Source organism: Vidua macroura, chromosome 3, assembly GCF_024509145.1.
Source record: "Vidua macroura isolate BioBank_ID:100142 chromosome 3, ASM2450914v1, whole genome shotgun sequence".
NCBI lineage: Eukaryota > Metazoa > Chordata > Aves > Passeriformes > Viduidae > Vidua > Vidua macroura.
The window spans coordinates 27345573-27369641 of NC_071573.1; the positions used below are offsets into that span (position 1 = coordinate 27345573).

Genomic DNA, 24069 nt, shown 5'->3' on the forward strand with positions numbered 1-24069 from the left:
GAGATTGTTAATACTTGCTATTTCTGAAACTGGCCAAAATCAGAGAATATGAACTGGTTCAACCTAGAGAGGTTGCTAAAACCCTGCATTTGGAGTTCTGTGGGCTGGATTTGAGGTTCCCAGAGGCTGGAGGGAACTGTTGAGCTGTAAGAGAGGGGCACCTGTAGCACTGCAGGTTACTCATCCAAATACCTATTGATTTGCTCTGATAATACTAATAATATTATTAATAATAATTATGAATAATATTAAAGGGTTATCTAAATATTGTAGTATTTTATAGGGTTATCTAATACTTAGTATGTCACACCTGAGTGTTTGTGCTTAGTTGCAGTGTTTTATCATTCCTGATAAGTGTTATCTCCTTTTCAGACGTGGGAATCCCTTACATCTGTGCAAAGAGCGATTTAAAAAGATTCAAAAACTCTGGCAACAGCACAGTATTACAGAGGAAATTGGACATGCACAAGAAGCAAATCAAACTCTAGTTGGCATTGATTGGCAGCATTTATAATGATTATCTGCTGAAGACTGGAACTTTAATAAAGATTTTTGTAATTCAGTAAGCTTTTCAAAGGAGGGATGAGGAAAAAAGTCTAAGGAAAATACCCCCAACAAACTCAGTCCTGTTATTTAATCTTTGTTTTACAATGTATTTCATAAAGATACCAATTAACATTAATCAAGTAAACATCTTTCTATGTAAGCAAATTTTATTAGTCCTATAATTTGCACTGTGCTTCCTTCACAGAAATGTCTTGGGTTATGAACCTGGGCAAATGAACTTAAGTTTCTGATAAAAAAAAAGAACGACTCTTTTTGGAAGTCTGACTATGATTTTTCACATGAACTGAAGAGAAAAAGACTGCTGAAACAGAAACTAGATAGAGCACAATTCTGGATTGTGTTTTGCCCCTTGCTAGTAATCTGAGCCGGTTTATTTATTATTCTGCATTTTAATACTTATGCTGTGTGTACATGCAATGGAATGAAGTAAGGAAGCCAATAATGTAGCAAATGGATGTTTCTGTCTGCATCAGTGGATAATTCACTCTTTCACGTGCTGTATCTAAAAAGGATTTTGTCATTTGTACTCTTGCAGCTTTCTTGCTTCCAGTTGTTTTCTAACTAAAAAAACCTAACAGTAGCTTTACAGGTAAAATAATTTAATTTAAAGCTTTTTCCAGAGCATTGCACTCCTTAGAATTATGTAGTTTTTTATTTGAATTTATCTGGGAAACCCTTTCACTTTCAATTACATGATTGGTTATTGATATTCAAGGGTTGACATTGTGCTTTAGAAGTTATTTTAAGATAACAATAATATGTAAAAGTCACGAAAACTAATTTTATGTTAATTTTCAAAAGCACAGAAGATATTTTCTTCATTTTTGTTAGCAGTCTAATTTTAAGGTGCAAATCCCATCTTCTTTTTGTTGCAGATAAACTGAGTGGTTTCCTCTGGCTTTGAAGGGCCGCAATCACACTACCCACATTTTTGATTTTTTTTTTTTTTTTTCCTGTTGTCCCATCAAGTATATTTACTTTTTGGCTTGATTTAAAGCTCTGTAAAGATGTTTGCATATAGTATATTTTATAAATATATTCTATAACTGCGCAGATTTGCACTTGATATGAGGGTGCCTGAAGGCAGTGAGTTTTCTAGTTGTATGTAATTAGACCTCCAAGGTGTCTCTAAAAATCACATTATGCTTACTGATTTAAAATAAAATCCATTACCTTTCCCTCTCCTATCTTCTGACAAATTAGTAAAATCTTAATTTACATAGTTCTATTTCCTTAACAGTCTGTGGTTCTTTTAGTTAAGTCTTAATTTCTGACTGCATCTCAGCCCGGATAAACAATTCCCTTCACTGTCTGCCAGGTCTTCAGTTACACTTGGTCTGACTGAATTGTTCCTATTTTTACAGATTTAATGCTTCAGATAAATTTTGTATATTCATGGTGTACAGGACAGTTTTTCAAACATTCAGTAATAGTATTGAGTGAAGATGTGAAGTATCAAATAAAGAAACTTGGCCAATGTGGATTTCCTTTTCTTAACATCAGTACAGACTGCTTTTGTCTCTGTTACCTGTCATAGATTGGATCATTTAAATATTGCTGTCACTTTTTAGGAAGAGACATGGAGAAGTTGCAGGGGAAAATGACATTTAATGCTTTATCTTTGCCCTTCCCTACTTAAGGTGGTTGACATACCAACGATTTTCTGTGCATGGTACTTAGAAATCCCACTTTTTTGATGATGTTACTATTCCTTTGCTTTTTAAGCTATGTGCCACAGTTTCAAATAATGTGTAACTGCATTGAAAAACTCTTTTCCTGTAATCTTAATATTAAAAAGATAATCAACAATTCTGACAGATTTCTCTGTGCAAACCAAAATACTGACAGCAAGGAGTTTTTGGTTTTTGTCTGGGATCAGAGTTGGATACAGCAACCACAAATAGTTGCAAAGTATACAGTTTATTATTTTTTTAGCAAATTGGTCATCCTTAACTCAAGACTTCCCTTTTCTGATTTATTTTGCATGTGTTTATATTAATGCAGAAATATTTATATATAACAATGATTCAGTATCAGGGAAACAATATCTGTAATAAATTGGCTATAACTTTAATATTTATGGGTTATGTGTACAATCTAGAATATATTATGTCTGTGGGGGAAGGAAAAAAAAAAAACAAAACCTACAAAAAGTCCCAGATAAAAAAATGTCATAACAAAATACAAAACAAAGCTGAAAGCATCAAGTGTGAGCTTTTCATGTCAATGTTCAATAAGTACTTTTTAAAGGTTGTTTTTAGAATTTTGCTGAGCTTGTTCCTTCAAGTGTGCCCCTTGTTAATCACAAGCTGACAGAAATACCTGGATGTGCAACATCTGCAATTTCCTGGCTATAAGTGTAAGATGATTATATTATTAGTGTCACTTGCTTCAGTCAGCTAAACCTTTCTTGACCTCTACCAAAAAGTCTAATCGTCTTTTTAAAGGATTATAAGTTACATTTTATAAAGGGATAAGGGTTGAGGTGCATATCAGTAATGTTATTTACTCTGTTCATACTAGAAGACAACACTTTTTACTCCCCCCAGTCTGCCACAGGAGGCTCATTTTTACTCTGCTCAAAGTCTGTAACCAAGATAACAAACTCCTGATGCCTTCTGACTTGTCCCAAGAGCCAGTGCTGCCACAGCTCTCTAACCACTTCATGTGATGTTACAGGGAAATTTGGCTGAGATGAAGTGCTCGTGGATTCTTAAGACTATTTCTGTTTTCAGCTCTCCTCTGGTTCTCTGCAGCTTCTTCCCATGTCCCTCAAACCAGTCTTCAATGCTGATCACTAAGCAAGTAAATTTCATGCCTTCCCACTTTATTAGCACTGGGAACAACCTGGACTTGAAGGGTTCAGTTCAGTCCTTTTCCTGAGACAGTGGACATGGGGTGAGCAGCTGCACAGACCCTTTTCTGTCCTTTCTCATTCAATGTGAGCCCTGGCCAGCTCTCATGCTTGAGCCCTGGCATCTCATTTTTAAGTGTATTTTATTTTTTATTTTATATTAAATGATGGTGTTCTGTTTAGAAGCTCTGTCATGAAAATTTTCTCTGTGGCCTGAATTTGTAGAGGAGAAACTGGATGCTCAACCCACGTTCAGCTGGGCCCAGCTGTTTTCCTCTCTGGACAATTAAATTGTACAAGGGGAGTTGCATCTCAAATCTCTTTACAGTAGCATCGTGTCATGATCAACTGAGCTTTTTCAGTCAGTCTCCCTTCTGCCCTGGATTCTCCTCCTTTTCTAGGAATTGCCTCCAGCGGGAGGTGGTGACCCTCTGTTTTCATTCTGCTGTTGAGATTATTGATTATAGAAGTCAAATATGGCAGTATTAAACAGTTTGGGCTTGAATATCAGCCCCTGTGGAATTCTGCTTGCAACTGGTTTGCTTCCAACTGTTCATTGCCACCCTGTGAGCCTGAGAATCCAGCCAAGATTCTGTTCACCTTGCAGTCTGCCTAGTTTACATCTCCGCAAATTGGTTATGAGGATGTCAGAAATCATATTGGAAGTTCTTCTAAAGTAAGACATTTGCTGTACAGAGAAAGTGTTTTACAGCAGCAGAATATATAAAAATAGGCACCTCTGGTAATAGCAAGAGATACTGGGCTCCTCTTTGTGGGGTTCTGTGGATTTTGGGATCTGAGTATTTTTGTATTGGAATCAGCTTAGCTTTTGTTGAGCCAGTTCTGCATCACAGTGGGAATGGAATGGTGCTTTTCATATCTTAACTGATATTAAAGGAACTTCCATAGGCAGGCATCTCCTTCTCTACCATTAGCTGTTCAGTTCCTCAGCTCTGTACAGTGATGATTGCCCCAGAGTTCTTGATGCTGCATGGAGAAAGTCGCAGACTTCATGGGAACAACACTGGATTCAGTTATTATCCAGGCTTGCCTTTGGCAGGACTGCTTCCAGGTGCTGAAGGAGTGGTGCAAGCCAGGGAGCCTGCCAGCCACCCCTCTGCATGCACAGCTAGCACGTTGCAGTTTGGCTCTTCTTTCTCTGGGTAGCTGGTTCAAGCTGTATGGAATGGCTTCCACATCTCCTCAGGGACAGGCACACAGAAAGGTTGCTTAGCAGCGACGGGAAGTCTTACAGGCAACTTGTCTGTAGGGAAATGTCTCTCCTACCATGAATTATTCTTGGTTTGGTGTTTTTTTCCTCTTGGGATTTGAATGTGGAGGAATTAGAGTAGAGTTGGTGTTTCTTTTTGGGCTGTGTTCATGCAAATGCAGGAATAATCTCTCAGGAAGAACTGTATATAAGTATTGCTGAAACAAAAGCTGTCCATCTCTTAGTGACTGATGGAAGCCACATGGATGCATGGATAGCACACTTTCATCTCCAGTTGCTGATAATTTCAAGTTATGACTGAGCTTTACCCTGTGGGTGTGTCATTTGTTGGTTTGGAGAACTGGCAATGACTGATGGAAGGGCATACTGTAAGCCTGGGATAACTATATAAAAACCTACTTCCCTGCTTGGCTACTGGGACTGCAGGGGAAACACACACCACAGGCAGCTCTGGAGCTTGGAGGCATGGCCAGGAGGAGCTGGAACCTCCCTGCCTCTCCTTGCTGCCAGCCAACACTGCCCATGGAGTCTGGGGATTCTGCTGTTGTGGAAGTTAGAGCTGTTGGGTCAGGGACAGGGAAGAACTTGGGGATCCCAGCCTTGGCTGAGGCTCTCCATCTGTCATTGCTTTCCCTCAGACCAGGTTCTGGAAATTCATCCACTGAAAAACTCTCAGCGGCCTGACTGAAAGTCCCACAGAGCTGTGCTTTTCAGACATTTAAGCAGCTTTTTCCAGTAAGGGGAAGAAGGAATTTCATTTTGCATTTTATTCCAAGGCTAAGGGACAGGAGAAATACTGATTACTGGTTCTGTTCTGGGAGAATCAGTCTCTAATGGTTAATGTGACTTTTATGCAACGGCATTGAGCTAGTTTTGTTGATAATACTGTTTATCACCTTATAGTAGTCAATGTGTATTAGTTAAATGTGTTGCAGGCTGATAGAGCCTGTAAGCTGCAGTAAAATAGTTCAGGCTTTTACAAAGCAGAGCCCTGTGATTAGAACACATTGGGCATGCCTTGTACCCCTCTGCTCATGTCGGGAGTGCTTTGATGCTACTCAGTGCCCCTTATCACCAGCTGGCCCTGAGAAGTAGCTGAGCATTTATGATGTATTTATTTATGAAAGCTCAGTACTAAAACATCCTCTCACTTAAGCTTGAGACACTATAGAAGGGTATGATGATTTCTCTTATTGAAGTTCACTGTAGCCACCCACACACACCATGCACACCAAGGTGTGTGTGTCCAAACAGTCTGGCAAGGACTAGGTGCTACAGAGGACACGAGCAATGGCTTTTGGAAATGTCTTTTATATTCTTTGGGATTCAGTAGGACCTGTAGGGCTGTGTTTTGCTTCAGTATCCTGCTTCACTCATCCTAAATCTCAAGTAAGGCTGCCTGTTGCCTTTTCCTGTTTTGGGTGCCTTGGCTGGTATACTAACGTGAAGAGGAATGGCACACAGCACGCACTCTCCCTCGCGTTGCCAAAGCACAGGTCTGCTGCTGAGAAGGCGACTGTACCCCGGCCATTTGGAGCTCGGGCTTCCTGGGCTGGGTGGAAACAACACATTTCTCAGCATCTTCCCACTTTATTGCTGTCAGTCACATCCCTTGTTATCCATACATCTGCTCTCTAAAGGCTTGCTCAGTTATTTCTTCTGCTGTTTCATACATGCACGTTTCTATTCATACTTCATTCGTGGCAGTTTTAACATTTCTTCTACAAATCTTTGTTCCACAGATAAAAACTGCGTTGCATATTTTTATCTTGAGTCTTTTGCATATTCATCCTCTTTTTTTTCCTGCTCTTCTGCCACCTTTCCCCCTCTCCTGGCATGCAAACATTAGATGCCCAAATCTTACATCTTTGATGGAGAGATTTGTCAAGCACTCCTCTCTTGGAGGAAAAAAGAAGAGGGAGAGTATGAGGAGTTTCGCAGTGCGCCAGGTGTAGGAGCTACGAAATGGCAAGTACTGATCTTCGTCTCCATGACAGCAATGATTAAATGTTACTTTTTCATCAGTTTGTGAATATATATTTTCACAGTCTCTTTTCAGACAGCGTGAGCTTGGAGGTGGTAAGTTTTCCAGCTTGTCCTTTGCGTGGGATCCTGGAAGGAAAGCCAGACTGGGTAGAGAGCCCTGGGCAGGGTGGGACAGCTGAGCTCAGGTTAGGGATGGTGTCTGTGCAGACCAGTGCAGAATATTTTAGTGACTTATAAAACCCAAGTGTTGATTTGAAATCAACCATGTATTTGAGGAACAACGTGTGAAACGTATTTCTGTACTTGCAGTACTCTTAAGTGTGGAGGATGGTAAAGTGTGTTAATGAATAGGAGACAAGATTATATAAAAATAACGAGGGTGAGGGGATCAGCAATGTGTTCACTGATGTAATTCACTGGTGTCCTCTAACTAGAGATGCCTGCATTAGAAAGGTGCTGTTTGTTCCCTGTAAAGACTGCTCCAAGAAGCCTTGGAGTATTTTTGCAGTGATTGTATCAGTGTCTTGGAATTAATGTGCAATTTAGCACCAAATACACTAGAAGAAGAAAAAAAATCTGCAGTAATTGCTAAGCATCTACTTAATGCTGTTGAAATAGTCAGGCATCTCATGTGTGTATAATAATTCCTTCCAGGTCAGGTTTTGGTAATTCATAAAGTGCTCTAATAGCTGAAAGCTTGGAGCATGGCATGAACTCTGAAACAAAGAACTTTGTGTGTGTTTTTCTTTTCTGTGTACTACTTCGTAATGCAGTCTTTAAGATCCACTCTGTCAGCTTGAACTGGATGGAGCTGAAAGCAAGGAATTTTGAGTTTTTTTTTTTTTTTTTCTATTGGAGTGGTAAGTGCTCTACACTAGCAACATGGCACTTGGAGCATGCAGAAGCACAGAGTGTTCAGCTGGGAGGCTGGGGGTAACTGCTTCTAATGCCATCATGTGTGAGACAAACATTTCTGTGTGGGCAGCATTTCAAATCGTTGGGCAGATGTGGAAAAGCAGTTATCCAGGCATTGAAAGGTGTCACATCCATTTAGGACAGCAAACCCAAGACCTCATGTGGTGGCTTCACTGCCTTGGAGCACAGTGGGTGCTCAAGGTGGGATGCCCTGCTCCAGGCATGGCTGTTGAGGTGCACATGGTTTCTAGGGCTGCATCAGCAGTGGTTGTGATGAGATGAGGAAGGGGTTGAATCCTGCTCTCAAAGATTTGGGATCTACTTGTAAACCTTCACCAGTGACAGAGACCTGGACCTGGCTGTGCAGTATTTGAGGAGGGTGTGTGGCACTGGGAATGTCTACCTGTGTAAGCAGCACTCCTGGTCGAGTGCCACCTTGCAAAGAGGGAGGGGACAGAAAGTTGTTTTCTCCCATTGGAGTCAGGGATATGGTGTGGTAGCAATTATTTGAAATCTAGACATACCACTGCAAGTTTTTCTCTGAATAAAATGTCTCCTGAAATGCATTTGATCCATTTTTAATACTACCTAATCTCAAAAATAATCTAAAATACTCTAAAATAATAAAAAAACAACCTAGAGAAGTAGAGGATAGATTTGAATTTTAAGTCCCAATTACATTTAACATTCTGGGGCAAAACCAAGAAATACTGTCAGAATTTACTTAAAATATGCCAAAGCAATATTACAGAATCAATTTTACTTGTGCTCTTGATTAATTTATGTAATTAATGAAAGATTAATTCATACAAAGTTGTGAATTAATCTTGTCCTTGTTGGTATGTCCCCTCTGTTTTTTTTGTCATTTTAAACCTTAGCTTGTTATTTGTGCTGGAGAAAACACGTGTGTAAATGGGAAAACTCATACCCATCTGTCTAAGGCAGAGCTGTGCCACCCTCTGGACAGGTTATTTGGGTGGCAGGGAAGGCAGGAGGTGATTTGTGAGAGGAAAACTTTGTGTTTGGGGACTGGGTGTGCCCTGGAACTGATGAACACAACCAGAGTCTCCTTCCAGCTTGTGTATCCTGACATTGCTGCCTGGCTGGAGCGAGGGCTCTGTGCATCTCCAGCTAGGAAGGACGGCATTTCTTTGGTGCTGCTGTTAAATTCTGCATCATCACAGACTTCAAAGTGACTTCTGTGGGTTTTTTTTTCAAGAACTAAACATCCTATTACCAATGGAGTCAGTGTGGGGCATTTTGTGCCTGAGATTTAGTGCTTTGCTCTCCTTCTTTCATCACCCTCCAGCTGCAATTGTACCTTTCCAAGTTCCACATGCCAAAGTCTCCTCACATCTGCTTTGCAATGTTTGACCCAGTTTTGCCCGGGGATGTGGTGCTTGGTTGCCTGGTGCAGAGGGTGTGCATCAGTCTGGTGGCAGGCTGCAGACTTGCCCTTTGGTCCTGGTGTCACTGTTTGACTGGTTCCTCTGATTCCTGCACCACCCATTGCTCTGCAGAGCTTTGAGAACAAACTGTGGAAATGTATTTCCTCATGGTTTATGGGCTGTCCTCTTAGTAGAAACAATCAGGCAAGGGTAGTTGTTTGTATGTGCTTTGTGGGGAGCTGGTGGGATGGGAGGTGGGAATCCTGCTCAGCCTCCCTCTGTGGAGCCCTCCCAAATATTAGGGAGGAAATGCAAAAAGGGGTGTCCCCCAGGACAGGGTGCTGCCGAGACTGTGATGGAGAGTCTACAAAGCTGAGCTCCAGGCCAGGCTTTCCTCCAGCTGTCCCACCTCACAACTGTGCTTTGGATTCAGATTCAGAAATACCTGTGAAATGACATGGGAGCAGCAAATGCAGGTGCTTTGAGAGATGTGTTTTACTACTTCAGTGTTTCAGTCAGTCACTGAACACTATAGGTCTGATATAAATCAGAAAATGTTCCACATAGGCATGACTTCAGATATGAGATAACTGCATTGCTGTTGCCAGAAATAAATTTGCCTAAGCCTGTGTCTTCCCCACAGGGGGCTGTTATCACATGGTTCCATTCTATTTTTCTGGCCTTATCTCTTAATTAACTAATCTCTAATAATGCTCTTTTTTTTTTTTTTTTTTTTTTTTTTTTAATAAGCATTTGTGATCCGTCCCCTTTTTCCATTGTTTATGCTAAGAACAGCATTGGCTTCTTTCACGAAACAAGCAAGTTGGGTGTAAATCAGGAACTGTTTTGCTGGGATTCCTTTTTCTTTATATCAGCCTTGAAAATCTTCCCAGCCCATCAGCTAGGAGGTCTGTGGTGCCTGTGAGCCCGATATAGCATTCCCATGCTCTTCGCTAAGCTGCACACTTGTATTTGTGTGGTATTATCAAATGCCCAAGCCCATGTAATGCATGGAGGCTAATCTTGTCAATTGTATTAAGGCTACTTAGGAACTAATAGCTTTAAGGAAGCTGTTTATATTTCCTCCTTTAAAGCACTTTAGTCAATGTTCTGTGTCCCTTCAAATAAATGTCATCGGTAAAAGAATGCACTTTTTGTCATTCTCTTAAAAGTGATATTTCTGAAGAGTTGACACTTCAAGGACTTGGGCTGACACTGAGATCTGGGTACTTGGATTTAAGCTGCTAATCCATATGGAGGTACCTAAAAAGAAGTGGCCTGGTTTGGATGAATTAAGTTCACATCCTTCTGAAGTTTATTAGTTTGAAAATCAGGGCACAGCTCTGGAAGTCGTTGGATTGCTGCAGGGAGATTTGACTTTGTGGGCTTTAGGCTTAAATTTTAAATAAGAACAATGTTCTCAAAATAAGAACAGTGTTCTTTTGAATGTCCATTGCAAGTTAGATTTAAACAGGGGGAGAAAAAGAGGTTATAAACCCAGCTGATTGTCAAAGACCCTGAGGATGCCAGTGGTTTCACTAGTTCAACATGAGCGGACCATCACGTTCATGGCTGTGAAGATGTTTTAATTCCTATGTACTACAAGAGGATGCTATTAAAATAGCACAGCAAATTCTGTTTCTGGTAAGAGGCAGGTGATTTGGGGGTCTGCTTGCACATCCTGAGCTTAGCTGGGCACATGAAAAGAGGAATGTTTGCTTTCTCTCAGAGCATTATATAGAGGTGGGGAAAACCTTGCCATGTATAGGGACACATAAAACAGATCCAAAAACATGAATTCGGAAGAAAAAAGCAGTAATGCAAATTAAAGAAATCTGTATTAAATTGTATATATTTAAACATTTTCTTTAAAGAGATCTTTACTTGCAATAACATTTTAATACCTAAATTTACATTTGCAGTCAGCAGAAATATCTTTATCTAGAACAGCATTTGCAGTATCACAGGTAAGTATGTGTAAGATTGGATGAGTGATATATTACATGTGATATTGTACAAAGCAGTCATATTACAATCTTGTGGTAATCGTAAGATGTCACAAAGATCTTCATCAACCAGGAGGCTTTCTTTTAGACAGCATTAGCCCATATACTCTTTGTTCCCTGGTTCTAGTGCTGTTCTTCATAAACCTGTCTCAGATGGTCTCTTTATCTGCATGATACCATTGCTCTGGGAACTGGCTTCTCCAGTGTGGCATTGAAAGAATGGTTTGAAAATATGTTGCCTTAGCAATAATCTGATAAAAAACAGACACCATGAAAAATTTGAGAGTCCTGTCTAAATTAGTGGCCTAAGCCAGATTTCTAGGGCAGCAATAAATCTAGATCTCTTTGAAAAGTCAGTCTAGTCAAATAATGGGTATAGATCACAGCACACTGAAGCCTCACAAGGAGAGACTGTGATTAATCCTTGTAACACAGCTCCTATCCACATGTGACTCCTCTGAAAAGCTCTTCTCTGGTAGATGTGGCCACATCGTGTGCCATCCACAATCCTGTTCTTCTCTAATGGGGCAGCTGGCCCCAGTGACGTCCTACTGGGCAGGGAGGAGCTGCTCTGGCTCGTACAGTTCTGTCCCTCAGCAGAGCAGGAGACGATGGGCTGTGGTGAGTAGCAAGTTGGCCTTTTTTCAGTGCCCTTGTCCTAGTCTTATGCACAGAAGAGGAGAGTGACTTTTTAATTCATTATTGTAACTAAATTCATGATCATAACTAAAGTTGAAAGCTTTGACCAGCTTTGAGAAAGTGAAAAGACACCACAGACACCTGTCAAAATCAAACCTTGAGTGCAGGTGGCCTGAAACACCCTGGGCACTGAGATGGAAACTACGGCGTGATGTATGGACAAATCCCTACTTGTCCTGCCTTGAACTGATCTGTCCATCCTAGAAGGAATTGGGACAGAAGCTGAAGGAGCTGAGTGCTGCTGGGGCAAGTGCACAAGTGATTAAGAATGAAAACCAGTGGGCTGTGCAGTGGTGACACAGCTGCAAACACTGCTCCCTTTGAGGGGCGGCCACCAGCCAGGGAGAGGGGACCCACTGAGAAACCTCTCCCAGGTACACCCCCGAGAAGTAGAGGGCTTGCACAGGCAGGGTAAAAGTAAGTGTGGTGCCTGGCTTGCAGGGAGGAACTGAGGTGTCTGCAGTCATTGGTGCAGGGGGATGGGGCTTCAGGTTCTCTCAGGTTTCTTTCCCTTTAGTTGAAATTATCTGGCAAAATAAATTCAAGATGAGGCTCTGTTCCCTTATTAGAGGCTGCATGCCACAGCAAACTCTTTTCTTGTTTTATTCCAACTTAAGAACAGCATCCTCCAGCTATGACATTGTGTTTGGAGAGATGCAGCATATGGAAAATGTACCTTCTCTTTGATTTAAAAGATATAATGAGGAGTACCCCATCAATGATAAAGTAAAATTTTTACATTGGGCTTTGATTGAAACTTAGTTTTCCCTGGCCTGAAAGGGTGAGGCTTGATGTATTTGTGGATGAATGGTATCCACTTTCTAGGGCCCTGGAAAACACTTAAAGTGTGAGTTCTAAGTGGCCTGTATTTGGGTCTGGATTTGGGTTTGTCTTTTTCTTGCCTTAAAAATAATTGGGCTTGAATATTCTGTAGCAAGTTATGAGATGACATACTCTGTAAAATGTCCAGAGTAACCATAACTGGCACATGCTCATAGTCTGGATTCCACACACTAAAAGATGAATCTTCTAAGCTTCTGCAAAGAATTTAATTACAAGGTGAAGCATAAGTATACAACACATACATTCAAGATATTACAGCTTGCAAAAAACCCTGAGAAATAAACCCCCTCAATCTTACCTGAATGTTGTTTTTATGATGCTTGGCTGCTTCATTAAATTACAATTTTTGCTTAGTACATAAATTCTCAGCAAAGTTTGCATCTTGTTCTACATACATCTTAAGAATACAGCAGAAAATACCATTGCTTAGCACATTAACAAAAATCACATATGAGAGGTTTGTCAAAATACCTGTATACTAAGTTATATACAATTCTGGAAATCCTTCCTTCTTTGAATTCTATCATGTTACTCTCCAGAAACCAAATCTGTTTGTCGTTAAAAGCTGAAGTACAGAAAGTATGCTGATGAAAAAACTTGAGCAAAAAATACTAACTTTTCAAATTCCACTTTTAATTTCAAAATAAGATGAAATGTGATGCTGGCAATTTTTTTTTTTTTTAATTTTTTTTTCTTAAACTAACTGTCTCTGATAAGGGAACACATCAGTATTGCAAGTCCTAGTTAAGGTCATATTCCCAAAAGGGTATGGATATGGTGTACTCACATTGTGGATAAGTGTTTTATCCCAGGGTGCACTATGTTATATGCTCCCATGTACAAAAGTGAACACGCGTAGAAATGTGTGTTCTGGTGGTTGATACATAGCTTTTAAAATGTAGATATATTCACAATTCTCAGTTCGTGTTGTTTTCCTCTGAGAAAAAGTCCACCTCGATGAGCAGCTCAACTGACTGTTGTGATGGCTGGCGTCTTCCCACCTTCCTCTCCTTCGGCCCCTTCGGCTCCTGCTTCCACCTGGTTGAACTTACCCAGCTTTTTCAAGTTCTCCAGCGCGGATTTGAAAGTGTCCTTCAGGCTGTTCTCCAGGACCCACCCTTCGCTTTCACATTCGGGGTCTTCGGGATTGGCAATGCTTTCCAGGGAGGTGTGCAGAAGGCGCAAGCCAACCATCACCGACATCTGTGCCAGGCAGCGGGAAAGGAGAGAGCGTCAGCCAGGCCTGGACACTCCCGTCCCACCCTCCCTGTCCCCTGCTGTGGGCAGCCTGGGCTGCTGCTCCGAGGGGCCTCTCCACAAGCCCTGTCAGTGTCGGTGCCCTCCCGGGAGGCTTTAATGCATCCCTGGCTGCCGTGCACTGGATGTCCACAAGGCAGTTTGGATGTGCAACACTGCCCTTGGCCACCACCCACTTAGTTTTAGCTAAATGTTTTGACTTTGCATGACCTTAATATGTTTGGTGAGTATATTAAGCTGATCAAGGAGATATTAATGAATCAGTGTCTCTGCAGAATGGAGCAGTTAGGATTTGAGCCATTAGTTTTTCTGCTTCAGATTCTGATTTTGTTTTAATATAGGTATGTGCAAATAATGAAACCAAGGCAGCAGGTGATCTCTCCCAGGTTCCACCTAAAACAAATTTTATATTTCTGATTAAATATTACCCAGCAGTCTTGACTGAGACTTTTTCTACTGTACTGTGTAACACTGCTGACACTGACAACACCCTGCACTTGTCTCCAGAGAGAAAGAGTGTTTTTAGCCAGTCTCCTGCCTTCTAACACCATTCAGAACAATCTGACCTCACCCTTGTGGTGCTTGTGAAGGAAGTGATTGATGAGTGAAGTAGAGATGGACAGAAGAGCAGCTTCCAGAAGAGGCAGCCTGGTGACGTGCTAGAGCTGGTGGTTGGGATGAGGCAGCAGTAAGATTGGTTTGGTCCTTCACGTGCTGGATAAAGCTCAGATGGAGAACACCTACTGCTGTCAGGACCTCACAGGATTTGTTCTCTAAGGGAAGTAGGATGCCTCTGTCACACTACCCAGTTTCCCAAGGAACTGATTACCTTGGTCCTCCTCAGCCCTGATGGCTAAAGAGGCTGGCAGATTTGAGGTTGGGATTCAGCCACATGGCAAGGCCAGTGGCAGAATTCACATCTGGCTTCTGGACTCGAGACACTGCCCAAGCATGTGCTTCCATGGACCATCCATCAGCCTGTCTACTGTGGTCATCCTACTGGTATATGATGTGTCTCCAAACTCTTGGAAGACTAAAGCTACACTTATCTACTATCAGCATTTGCAGATGTTTGTATTTCTCTGCCTTCACTCAAGATCAGAACAGGAAAAACATTGGTCAAACAAACAAGTTTCATCAAATACTTCCTATCCAAAGGCAAGTGTTCACACTGCTTAACACAGGAATGTATGACTAGCCACACTTTGGTCACTAAGGAGGTTTCTAGTGGCTCTGAGTCTGGAAATAGTCTCATCTAGTCAATAATATGATGACTTAAATCAGTTAAAGCACTATTCTATAAAAGTCACCACAAGTGACAAATCCCATCACGTTAGTCTTGGGATTTAAAGCCTTTGACATCTTCCGTCTACTCTGAGTCCCAGTTTTGCTGCTCTCACTCATGGGGCTGATATCTTTGAAATCAATGGCTGTTGCAAGTGCAGATTAACAGGGCTGGGTGCAGGAAATGGCCTCCACATGCTCTCTACTTGTGCTGCCTCCAGCCGGAGCTTTGTTTTGTGATTGACCTGTCAAGTGCCCCTATTTGACAGCCCAAGTAGGTGGACTGGCTTCCTGGATAGCTCTAAGTCACTAAATATTATCGTGCTTTTAAAAAGGAAGGTGCTTGTGCAGCACTGAGCATCTGACCCGTCCTTGTAAGAGATTTTGTGATATTTTCTCTCAGTTTAAGACTTTGTTTTCTTTCTAAGCATGATTTTGAGTCCCTGAAGCTGAGATTCCTTAAAAGCAATGCAAAATGTCTGTCTCCTTGTCACCTCCACTGATCTGCGCCTGCCTTCTGTGGCAGATGAGAAGAGAGCCCAGGAAGTTTGAGACAAGTATCTGGTAAATTAGTCTATCTGTATATGATCACAAAGAGTCTGGGACTACCAGTTTAGCTGAAGTCTTGCACCGGGGAAGGCATAACCCCATGCATGTGCTGGGGGTGATTGGCTGACAGCAGATTGGCAGCAAAGGGCCTTGGGGTTCTGGGTGACACCAAGCTGTCCCTGAGCCAACGATGAGCCCTTGTGGCAAAGTGGGAAAACGGTATCCTTGGCTGCATTAGAGGAATAATTGCCAGCAGGTTGAGGAATGTGATCCTTCTTCCCCTCTGCTCAGCCCTGGTGAGGCCACAGCTAAACCTGCAGCCTTAACCAGTCTGTGGGTTGTAGATTTGAGCTTAACCACAATCCAGCACAGAAGGCTGCGGTGTCAGAACCCCAGAGCAAGGCCAATCTTGCTGAGGGATGATTTCCCTGTCATGGGAACTCATGTCATTTTACAGCAACTTTAAAGTGCCTGGAAGATCACAGCCACAGTGTTTCTCCGGGGCTATGGCTGCACGGGCTGGGCTGGTGGATCCCCTGTACCCCACCACCTTCAGCCTCTCCAGCTGGGCCAACAGCGCGAACTGTGTCTGTCTGAAGGGTCCCTGCTGCCTGTGGGCTGGTTTTGGAGATCACCAGGAGTTCACCCCTACTGTTAATGCATCAGAGAGTTTACTCTCCAACACAGGACATGCAAAGTGCCTCCTGTGAATGTCTCAGTGCTCTCCTGGAGCTCAGCCTGGGCCCGGTCTGTGGCACATGGGAGGTGAATCCCAGGGTCTTGGCTGTCGCAGCAGCTGTGACCTATTGAGATCCACATGTTTGCACAAGTGGAGGACCTGGAGCATCTTAAGAACCAGCCTCAGCCCTCTATTCCTTTTGAAATTATTTATTCAAGGCACCCTTGAACCCCTCTTTTCCTCTTTGCTGGCTGAGGCAGGTCAAGAAGACATCCAGGCTTGCTCTTCTTGACCTTCTGCAGAGAAGCCCATCTGTTTGCCAGGGTTTAGCCTGAGGCGGCTTAGCCAGAGCAGGGTGTGATCTTTTTTTGTCATCCTCATGACTGGTTGTCACACATGGGAAGTCTACAGCTTTTGTTAGGAAAAGAAGCTTCTAGATATGAGCATTCTTTTCAAATAGAAGTTTTGATGTTTCAAAATAGGTTCATTCTTCCTTGTGCCTAATATAGAAAGGTGAAATAGACATGGCCTTCCCTGAGGTCCCTGTGCCTGTTTGGCATGTTATCTTTTTCTACAGCTCAGAATAACATCTGTGATTAGTATTTCCCCTCCATCTTCTCTCCTCCTTCCCACACCTCAATTCCAGCAACCCAGCTGGAAGAGTTGTCCATGGCCCCCAGAAGGGCTTTGTTGGAGAAGCACCTGGTTTGAGTCCATGGTGGCTGCAGGTGTAAAGCAACTCAGAATTTTGCTTTTGCACTTTTCTGTGCCTTCCCAGGAAGTCAAAATGGAAATGAGAATTACAGAGTCAGCACAACCACTGCCCCTGGGCTCACCCTGCTCAGACCCACACTTACCTTGTCCAGGAGCTGGAACCTCTGCTGCCCTCCTGCTCAGCATAAAATTGTTTCCTACCCTGACTGGAATTTAAAGGGAGTTGTTATATTTCAAGGGAGACTAAATTAATGCCTGTTTCCTGCTTTGCTTCCTTCCTTCAAAGTTTGCCTTAAAAGCAAAGGGAATTTCAGACCCAAATCTGGTCCCTTTATGGTAGAATATCATTCAAGTAATAAATATTCAGGAGGGCAAGTTATTGTAACCCAGGATCATGTTGTTTCTTTCAAGTTTTGCCCTAAAAGTCCTCTGATTGCCTGAAAAAAGTCTTACCTTCTATTTTGAAAAACCCAAAGAAAAGAAGATCTTATTTCTCATTATGCCACAGGCTGAAAAAAATTCCCTTCATTTGAAAATACTCTTCATTTTTTGAAGAGTTAGACATAAAATACTGTATTTTTATCACTGCTATTAATGTTAACATATCACTGTCATTAATCTCTTGCAAGTTAGCAGAGGTATGTTACAGATTCCTAGTCATGAGTTTTTGCAGCTGGCATTGGTAATTTTGTGCATTTTTCCCCTGAGTTTTTCAATTTCTTTGACTTTTGAATACAGTTGAAATTCCCCTCTCTTCAAGAGCTCTGCACTTGAATCTGGGCTAAAATAAAGACCTTCTCTTTTTTTTCTTGCCAGAATAACAGTGCAAAGAGGTAATACATTTCTCTGCAGTTCGGAGCAGTTATTTTTAAAACAACGCAACATGGAGTAATTTCATGATTTTTTTTTTTCAGTTCACAGATTTAGGTAGGTGTTTATTTTCTAAAAAGCATCTTCATTCCTGGAAGGCTGTAGGCCAGTGCTTGTAGCAAAATGTAACTCATCTTTTTTTAATTTGCATGTATCTAAATTTTTTAAAAGGCAGCTGAATCACTTAAATTAGGCAATGCTATTTGCAACAGCCATTCCAAGGATAGGAAAGGATCTGCTGCACCCCAGGGAGCTGCACCCTTCCATTTACCAGCAGGTCCTGCCTGATCTCCACATCCAGCCCTTCACGTTCCAGCCCTCGTGCCACTGCCAGCCCACGCTCCCCGAGCATTAGTGTTGATTAAACACCCTGGCTAAAAAACTGGCCTTCTCCCAGAGGCAGGGGATTCATTGCATTGGATGAACAGTATTTTATCAGCCAAGCTGCACTTTGGGTTATGGTGCCCACAGACACCTGCCCTAGGCAGTGTTGGCACCTGTTTGCATTTGTGTCATGGTTTTGGGAAACAGTATTAAATGAATTTAATCCACTTGCTCCACCTAAACCACTTTTTCTGACCAAATACCTTGGTGGAGCTGATGAAGGTCCACATGCTGCCTTGAAATCGTTCCACTGTGTGTGGCTTAAAGCCTTATTTTGTTTGGGGTGTAAACCCTTTAACTGCATTTTCTCTCCCACTAATTACTGTCACATCTTTCTGATGTGCTGCTTTTTTGTATTTCCCGTTCCCCACAAATGGTGACACGTGTAAAATTAATGTGTCTGGACAGCAGAGCCCTTGCACTCTCTTCCCTACTAAGGTACCTTGCCTTTGACAGAAAATCACTCCCTTTTTCCCCTCTTGCTGTGGGATACTCAAGGCTCTGGATCACAGAGACCCCCTAAGAGGGTGATCCCACACCCACTCCACCTCTGTTTCCAGCCCGGGACCTTTCAGCCCTTACTCAGCTATCAGATATTTTCTCAACCTAACAATGGGGAAATTTATTTTAAACAGATTTGATTTTCACTCAGAAGCCCATGCTCCTGCAGAGCTGGCACTTCACTGCAGCGTGTGTGGGGGCAAGGGTTACCTCGAAGAGCCAGACGAGGAGGATGACAGCGCCCATGGAGCTCATCATGCCGCTGTAGTAGTTGAGCAGCGCTTCCCGGCAGCCGCGGCGCCACAGGTTGAGCTCCTCGGTTTGGTAGTCGTAGCTGTAGTGGGCAGAGTTGTTGGTGACCTGGTACTGGATGCAGGGCCTGGGGGAGCTGGGGTTGCAGCAGCTGAAGGGGACGCCGTCCACCAGGTACCTCCCGTCCACGTTGCTTTTGATCCGGCTGCGGGCAAGGGCAGAAGGGAGCGTGAATACACACACAAGACACACAGACATACACACACATGCACAGACAGACACACAGACACACACACAAAGATATCCAGGAGCAAATTTGCATGAGGAATGAAAGCAAAGGCAAGGAGGATTTTCCACCATGCCTTTTCTCTGTGTCCCCTCGTTCACACAGCGGTGTTGGTCCAGGGTGTCCTTTCTCTCTGAAATCCTTTTCTATGTCAAGGCTACACTGCGTGTGTAATTAACTCCTCCTGGTGGAAATGCACACCTTTGGGTCACTTCTTCAATGAAATTAATTTTTAACAAAAGTGAATGGCAGAGACAATTCAGGAGGGGCAGTCAGAAAAGAGTGATCACAGCATCGTTAGGATTGGAAGAGAGGTGCTGGAGCTGAACTAGGAAAAGAACTCAGAACAGCCTTGGAACCCACTATACACATTGAACAAGCAAACTTAATAGCTTCTTTTTAATGATAACATCTCCAGGGAGGGGTTGTGCATTTATTCTTGGCTTGGGAAAGTAGCCAGTATTGAAAACATGAAATGTGCTTCAGCAACAGGATGTTGCAAAATTTCCAAAGTTCTTGCAGGAGCTCCCCAACTATTGTTCATCTGACACTGTGGTTGTTCTCTGTAAACAGTCATCTAGCCTGGTGTCTTAGGATATGTTTAGATGCAAGATAACTTAGAAGGCAAATAGTTCCACTGACTCTGCAAAAGACTATAATAAAAGGACTGCAGTTTTAAAACAGGCCATTTGGCTTAGAAAATCACAGAATGGAGAGTCCCAGTGGTGTAGAGAGGCAAAAAAAAAAAAAAAATCTGAGTGTATCTTGTAGCTTTCTATATGGATATTTTTAAATTGTGTCAAAGAGAGAGAGGTGATTCCAACAACCTGGTGAAGGGAAATTCAACTTTGCAATCATAATCTAAATATATCTAAACAGCAAATGCAGCTGAGGTTTTCTCTCTAAATGTTAAGTGTGCTCTGGATTGGGTCTAATTCCCATTCATGTGTAAATGCTCCACCAGTTTCAGAGAGATTGGATATTGGATCAGGCCTTTGCTCTACAAATAATATAAAAATCCCACTGTGGGGGAATGTGCTTACCACAGGGGACAGACTCCCTCCTTCCTTGGAACTAAGGGGAACTTTACTATTGGCTTCAAAGGGGCTAGACTATCCTGCCAGGAATGGGAGCAGAGATTGTGCACCACCACATAGTACAAACCTTGAATTCACTAAAACCCATTTGTAGATTTTTAATGCCCTAGTTCCTGCCTCAGTAGTACAAAGAAATTACCCTGAGTCTCAGTCCCAAACAAGGCATCAGTTATTAAGGACAGTATAACCCTGTTTTCCCTCTGTCCCTTGCCCTTCCACTGCTGCTGGATTAAGCTACAGCTCTCAAATCTCCATATAATGCTGGCAAGGTTTTTTCAAGTAGTTATTTATACCCATGGGCATACCTTTGCAATGGAAACACCCCCTTATTCAATGGTGAATGTATTTGTTATAACATCCTGCAGTGCTATGGGTTAAATCTCTAACAGTTTTCACTAAAAAAAGTCCTCATGCAGAACTGCAAAAACAACCAGACCACCCAACAAGTCAAAAGAACATGCAGAGAGACACACACAAATGAAATACCATTTACACAGTCAGGCAGGGATCCCAAGAGATCCCAAGAGATGCACAAAGCTTTTTTTCAAAATTACTTCAGACATTTTTAATACAGGCAGTATACTTAAAAGGCAGATTGCTTCCCATTTACAGGACCCATTATGCAACCACAGAGCATAGACGTTAATGAATGATGTTCCCAAAGAACCCAGATTAACCATTTCTTTCCCCAGTGCTTAATTTTTTATTAGGTTGTATATGCCTAATGCTACTTTTTTAATTTCAAAAGTTCATTTTGTTCTCATGTTTATTTTCTGCTTGAGCTTACTGCACCTAACCTGATTTTAGGATTACTGCCTCTTTGGGCACTGACATCAAAGCCATTAAGGTGTTTCTGGTCAACAACCTGATCTGGTTTGTATAGAAACAATAAACTAGTGCTGCTTTCATGTGAGGTTTTAAAAAATTAGGCACAGGACTTAAAATACATATGGCTACGAGGGCCACTGTGTAAAGCTAGGAACACCAATTGATGCTCAGTATTATTGCAGCACTGAGGCAATCCATTGAGTGAATATAAAAATAAAATTCTAAATCTTAAGGACCTAAAAGACATGAGTTATTGGCAAAGTGTTTTTGCCTCTATTTATTTCCATGCAGCTGATTAGCTGCCAATATCTAAGTGGAGTTTTAAAAGTGGTATCAACAGTATATCTCCAGGGAATTCTTTTTTTAGGAAATTAATAAATCACATTGACATCTGCTTAAGGATTAAAGTTCTGATACTTTCCTGTTGATTTTGGGAGTGTGGCTCAAGGTAATGGGTTTATAAAGCAGTAAAAGACAGTAAAAACTATTTAGCCTGTTTATATCACACTGAGTAAGAGTGGGAATTGTAGTTTGGTGCTTTTTATTTTCTTTTATTTTATTTTATGGATGACTTCAGAGGAATTTGTCAGGGGAGGAAGCAATCCAGCTGGTCATTTGGGATGCTTTATTACACAAAACCCCATTTTACACAGACCCCCTTCCAGTCAGCGCCTCTTGGCACTTGAGGACAGCATTGATCAAACATCGATACTACGTGATACAAACCCCACCAAGTCACTTACTCTTTCACTTCTTTGGAGCTGAAGTCCAGATATCTATTGCTGATCCACTGGATTTCAAACCAATCTTTGTAGCCATTGTTGCCACAGCACTTGAACTCAATCTGGAGCATGTCAATGGTCTTCTTCATGAAGCATCTTCCGGGGGTGTCTGTGTCCCGGTAGAACTTCATGCCATTCTTGAGCCCCTGGGCCAGGGTGCTCTCCAGGGAACCCCGCATGAGAAAGCAAATCAGAGCCACAAAGAAAATGAGCATGTTAAAGACGCAGCACAGTGCCAGGTAAGGTTTCAGCAAAGGCTTCCACTTGGCAAATTTAGCGGGATCCAGAGAATCGTAACAAATTTTTCCAGCAAAACCATTGAAGGCGCAGGATAATATACCCATCAATATCAAAGAATTGGGCACAAAGTGGCTTTCAGAATTGTCCATCACTTCGCTTCGCTTCCGGAGCTCAATTTTGAGGAACAATCCCATGCTAAAAACAAGGATTCCAGCAAACACCGAAAACCAGTTCATGAGCCATAGTCCCTGTGCTAGTTTTACCCGTTTCTTCTGATTGAATTTGACTTTCAGCAGTGCCATCTTTGTAGTGGGAGATGTTGGAAGATTTCACAGCCTGGACCCCTCTTCTCAGCGTAAGCAACTTGAGGCAGAACCATTCAGGCGTCGGAAGAGATCCCAAAGGGCACGTTGGGAAGCAAGCCACTGCACAGTCCTTCCATCTTGAAGACCCCCGGTTAGGACTCAAGTAAGTAAAATATTCAAAGGTCCCAATTAACAATTTCACATTAGTGAGAATAATGGGCAATTAGCACCTACAACTATTTCTGGTGGTTTCTTCCAAGCAAAGGAGAAACACTCTCAAGGTTTCAAATGATTTGATCTGGATCTGCAAGACGTCATTCTAATACCTTTAATCATTTGATCCAATTTGGAGAAATGTCTGTCAACAGATGAGTGGAAGTAATCCCTCATTTTACTATTTAGTAGATTTGTGCTCTCCTATGATAGGCTGCTGGGTGGAATATGAAACCCCAGAGATATAAAAAGATCTTTGTTGCCAGAACAATATGGAACCTATAAGGAAAAAGGAAGAGGGCTCTGAATTAAAAAAGGCTGCTTATGTACAAACATACACTTCCCCACCATGATCCCAATATATTCATATCTACAGCCAGACCTGTGTTCTAGTCCTTATCCTTCTGTGTTGACTTGAGATGATATCCTGTGGCTTATGTATTCTGAAAGCAGATAAGCGTGTAGTTTATGGTGACCTAAAACAACTGAGCTTGGCATTTTCTATTTACTTCCAGGGCTTGTACATCTCTGGGTCTTGGCAGGAGAGCAGGAGAAAGGACAAGTGCAGAGAAACTCAATAAATAAACCCTGGGCTGAAGTCTAGAGGTGCTTTTATAAAAAGTGAGCTGGCATGAGCAGCTTACTGGATAATCACCGGGCTAAGGAGGGGAGCAGGGCTGCCCAAGGAGACCCACCCGGGAGCTTACATCAGGGAGGAATTCAACTCAGCAGCTGGAGAGGGACCCTGGAGACGTTGTATCTGAGTGCAAGGGAGGCATCCCGGGGGTCCTCTGGCCCTGCTGAAGGACCTGCAGCTGGCTCTGCTTTCAGGCTGGAGCGGGCAGAGAGGAGGGTACGACTCCCTCCTGCAGCTGCCGCCTCCTCCCTGCGGCACTCGGCGGTGTCAGGCAAGCAGCGGTGCCGGGCTTTCACTCGCTCCACTGCTTGAGGAGTTTTGCTTGCTTTGAAATATCATCTCTCACTCGCCCCGCAGGGGTTTGGAGCTGCTGGGAAATTCCTGCACTGCCTCACCCCTGCCACCACAACACAAAATTAACCCCAGCAATGGAAAACATTCCTGCAGAAGTGTGAGGGCACGGGTGCTAATGCTGCAGGGGAGAGAGGAGCAGCCCCAGAAGAGGGGCTGGGAGGATCCTTTCTTGCCTGTCAACCAGACCTGCTGCTGCCACCACCCAAGTCCCTGGGGACATCCTCTAGTGGCTGCCAGCAGCATGGCCACCAGTCCCCGGGGACAGAGCGGGGAAGGGATGTGTTAGGAGGAAGGCAAGTGTGAAAAATAATAACACAAATAATTAAAAAGCCCAAGCACTGAAAAATA

At 42.6% G+C, this 24069-nt stretch overlaps 2 protein-coding genes across 3 annotated transcripts in view; one reads left to right on the plus strand and one right to left on the minus strand.

Annotated features, from left to right (window-relative positions):
- Positions 1 to 2386, plus strand: part of UBR2 (ubiquitin protein ligase E3 component n-recognin 2) — a 55337-nt gene extending 52951 nt beyond the window's left edge. For both annotated transcript variants that reach the window (XM_053973032.1, XM_053973031.1), the window contains exon 47: positions 373 to 2386. In XM_053973032.1, the coding sequence (XP_053829007.1) occupies positions 373 to 514 (142 nt within the window). In that variant the 3' untranslated portion in view covers positions 515 to 2386. The remainder of the gene's footprint in view (positions 1 to 372) is intronic.
- Positions 2387 to 13241: 10855 nt separating this feature from the next.
- Positions 13242 to 22544, minus strand: PRPH2 (peripherin 2). The gene is made up of 3 exons (XM_053973041.1): positions 21934 to 22544; positions 18938 to 19184; positions 13242 to 13692 (listed from the first exon to the last, which is right to left on the minus strand). Exons 1-3 carry the CDS (start codon positions 22512 to 22514, stop codon positions 13456 to 13458), a joined length of 1065 nt encoding a protein of 354 aa, XP_053829016.1. The 5' UTR covers positions 22515 to 22544; the 3' UTR covers positions 13242 to 13455.
- Between the last annotated feature and the right edge of the window lie 1525 nt (positions 22545 to 24069).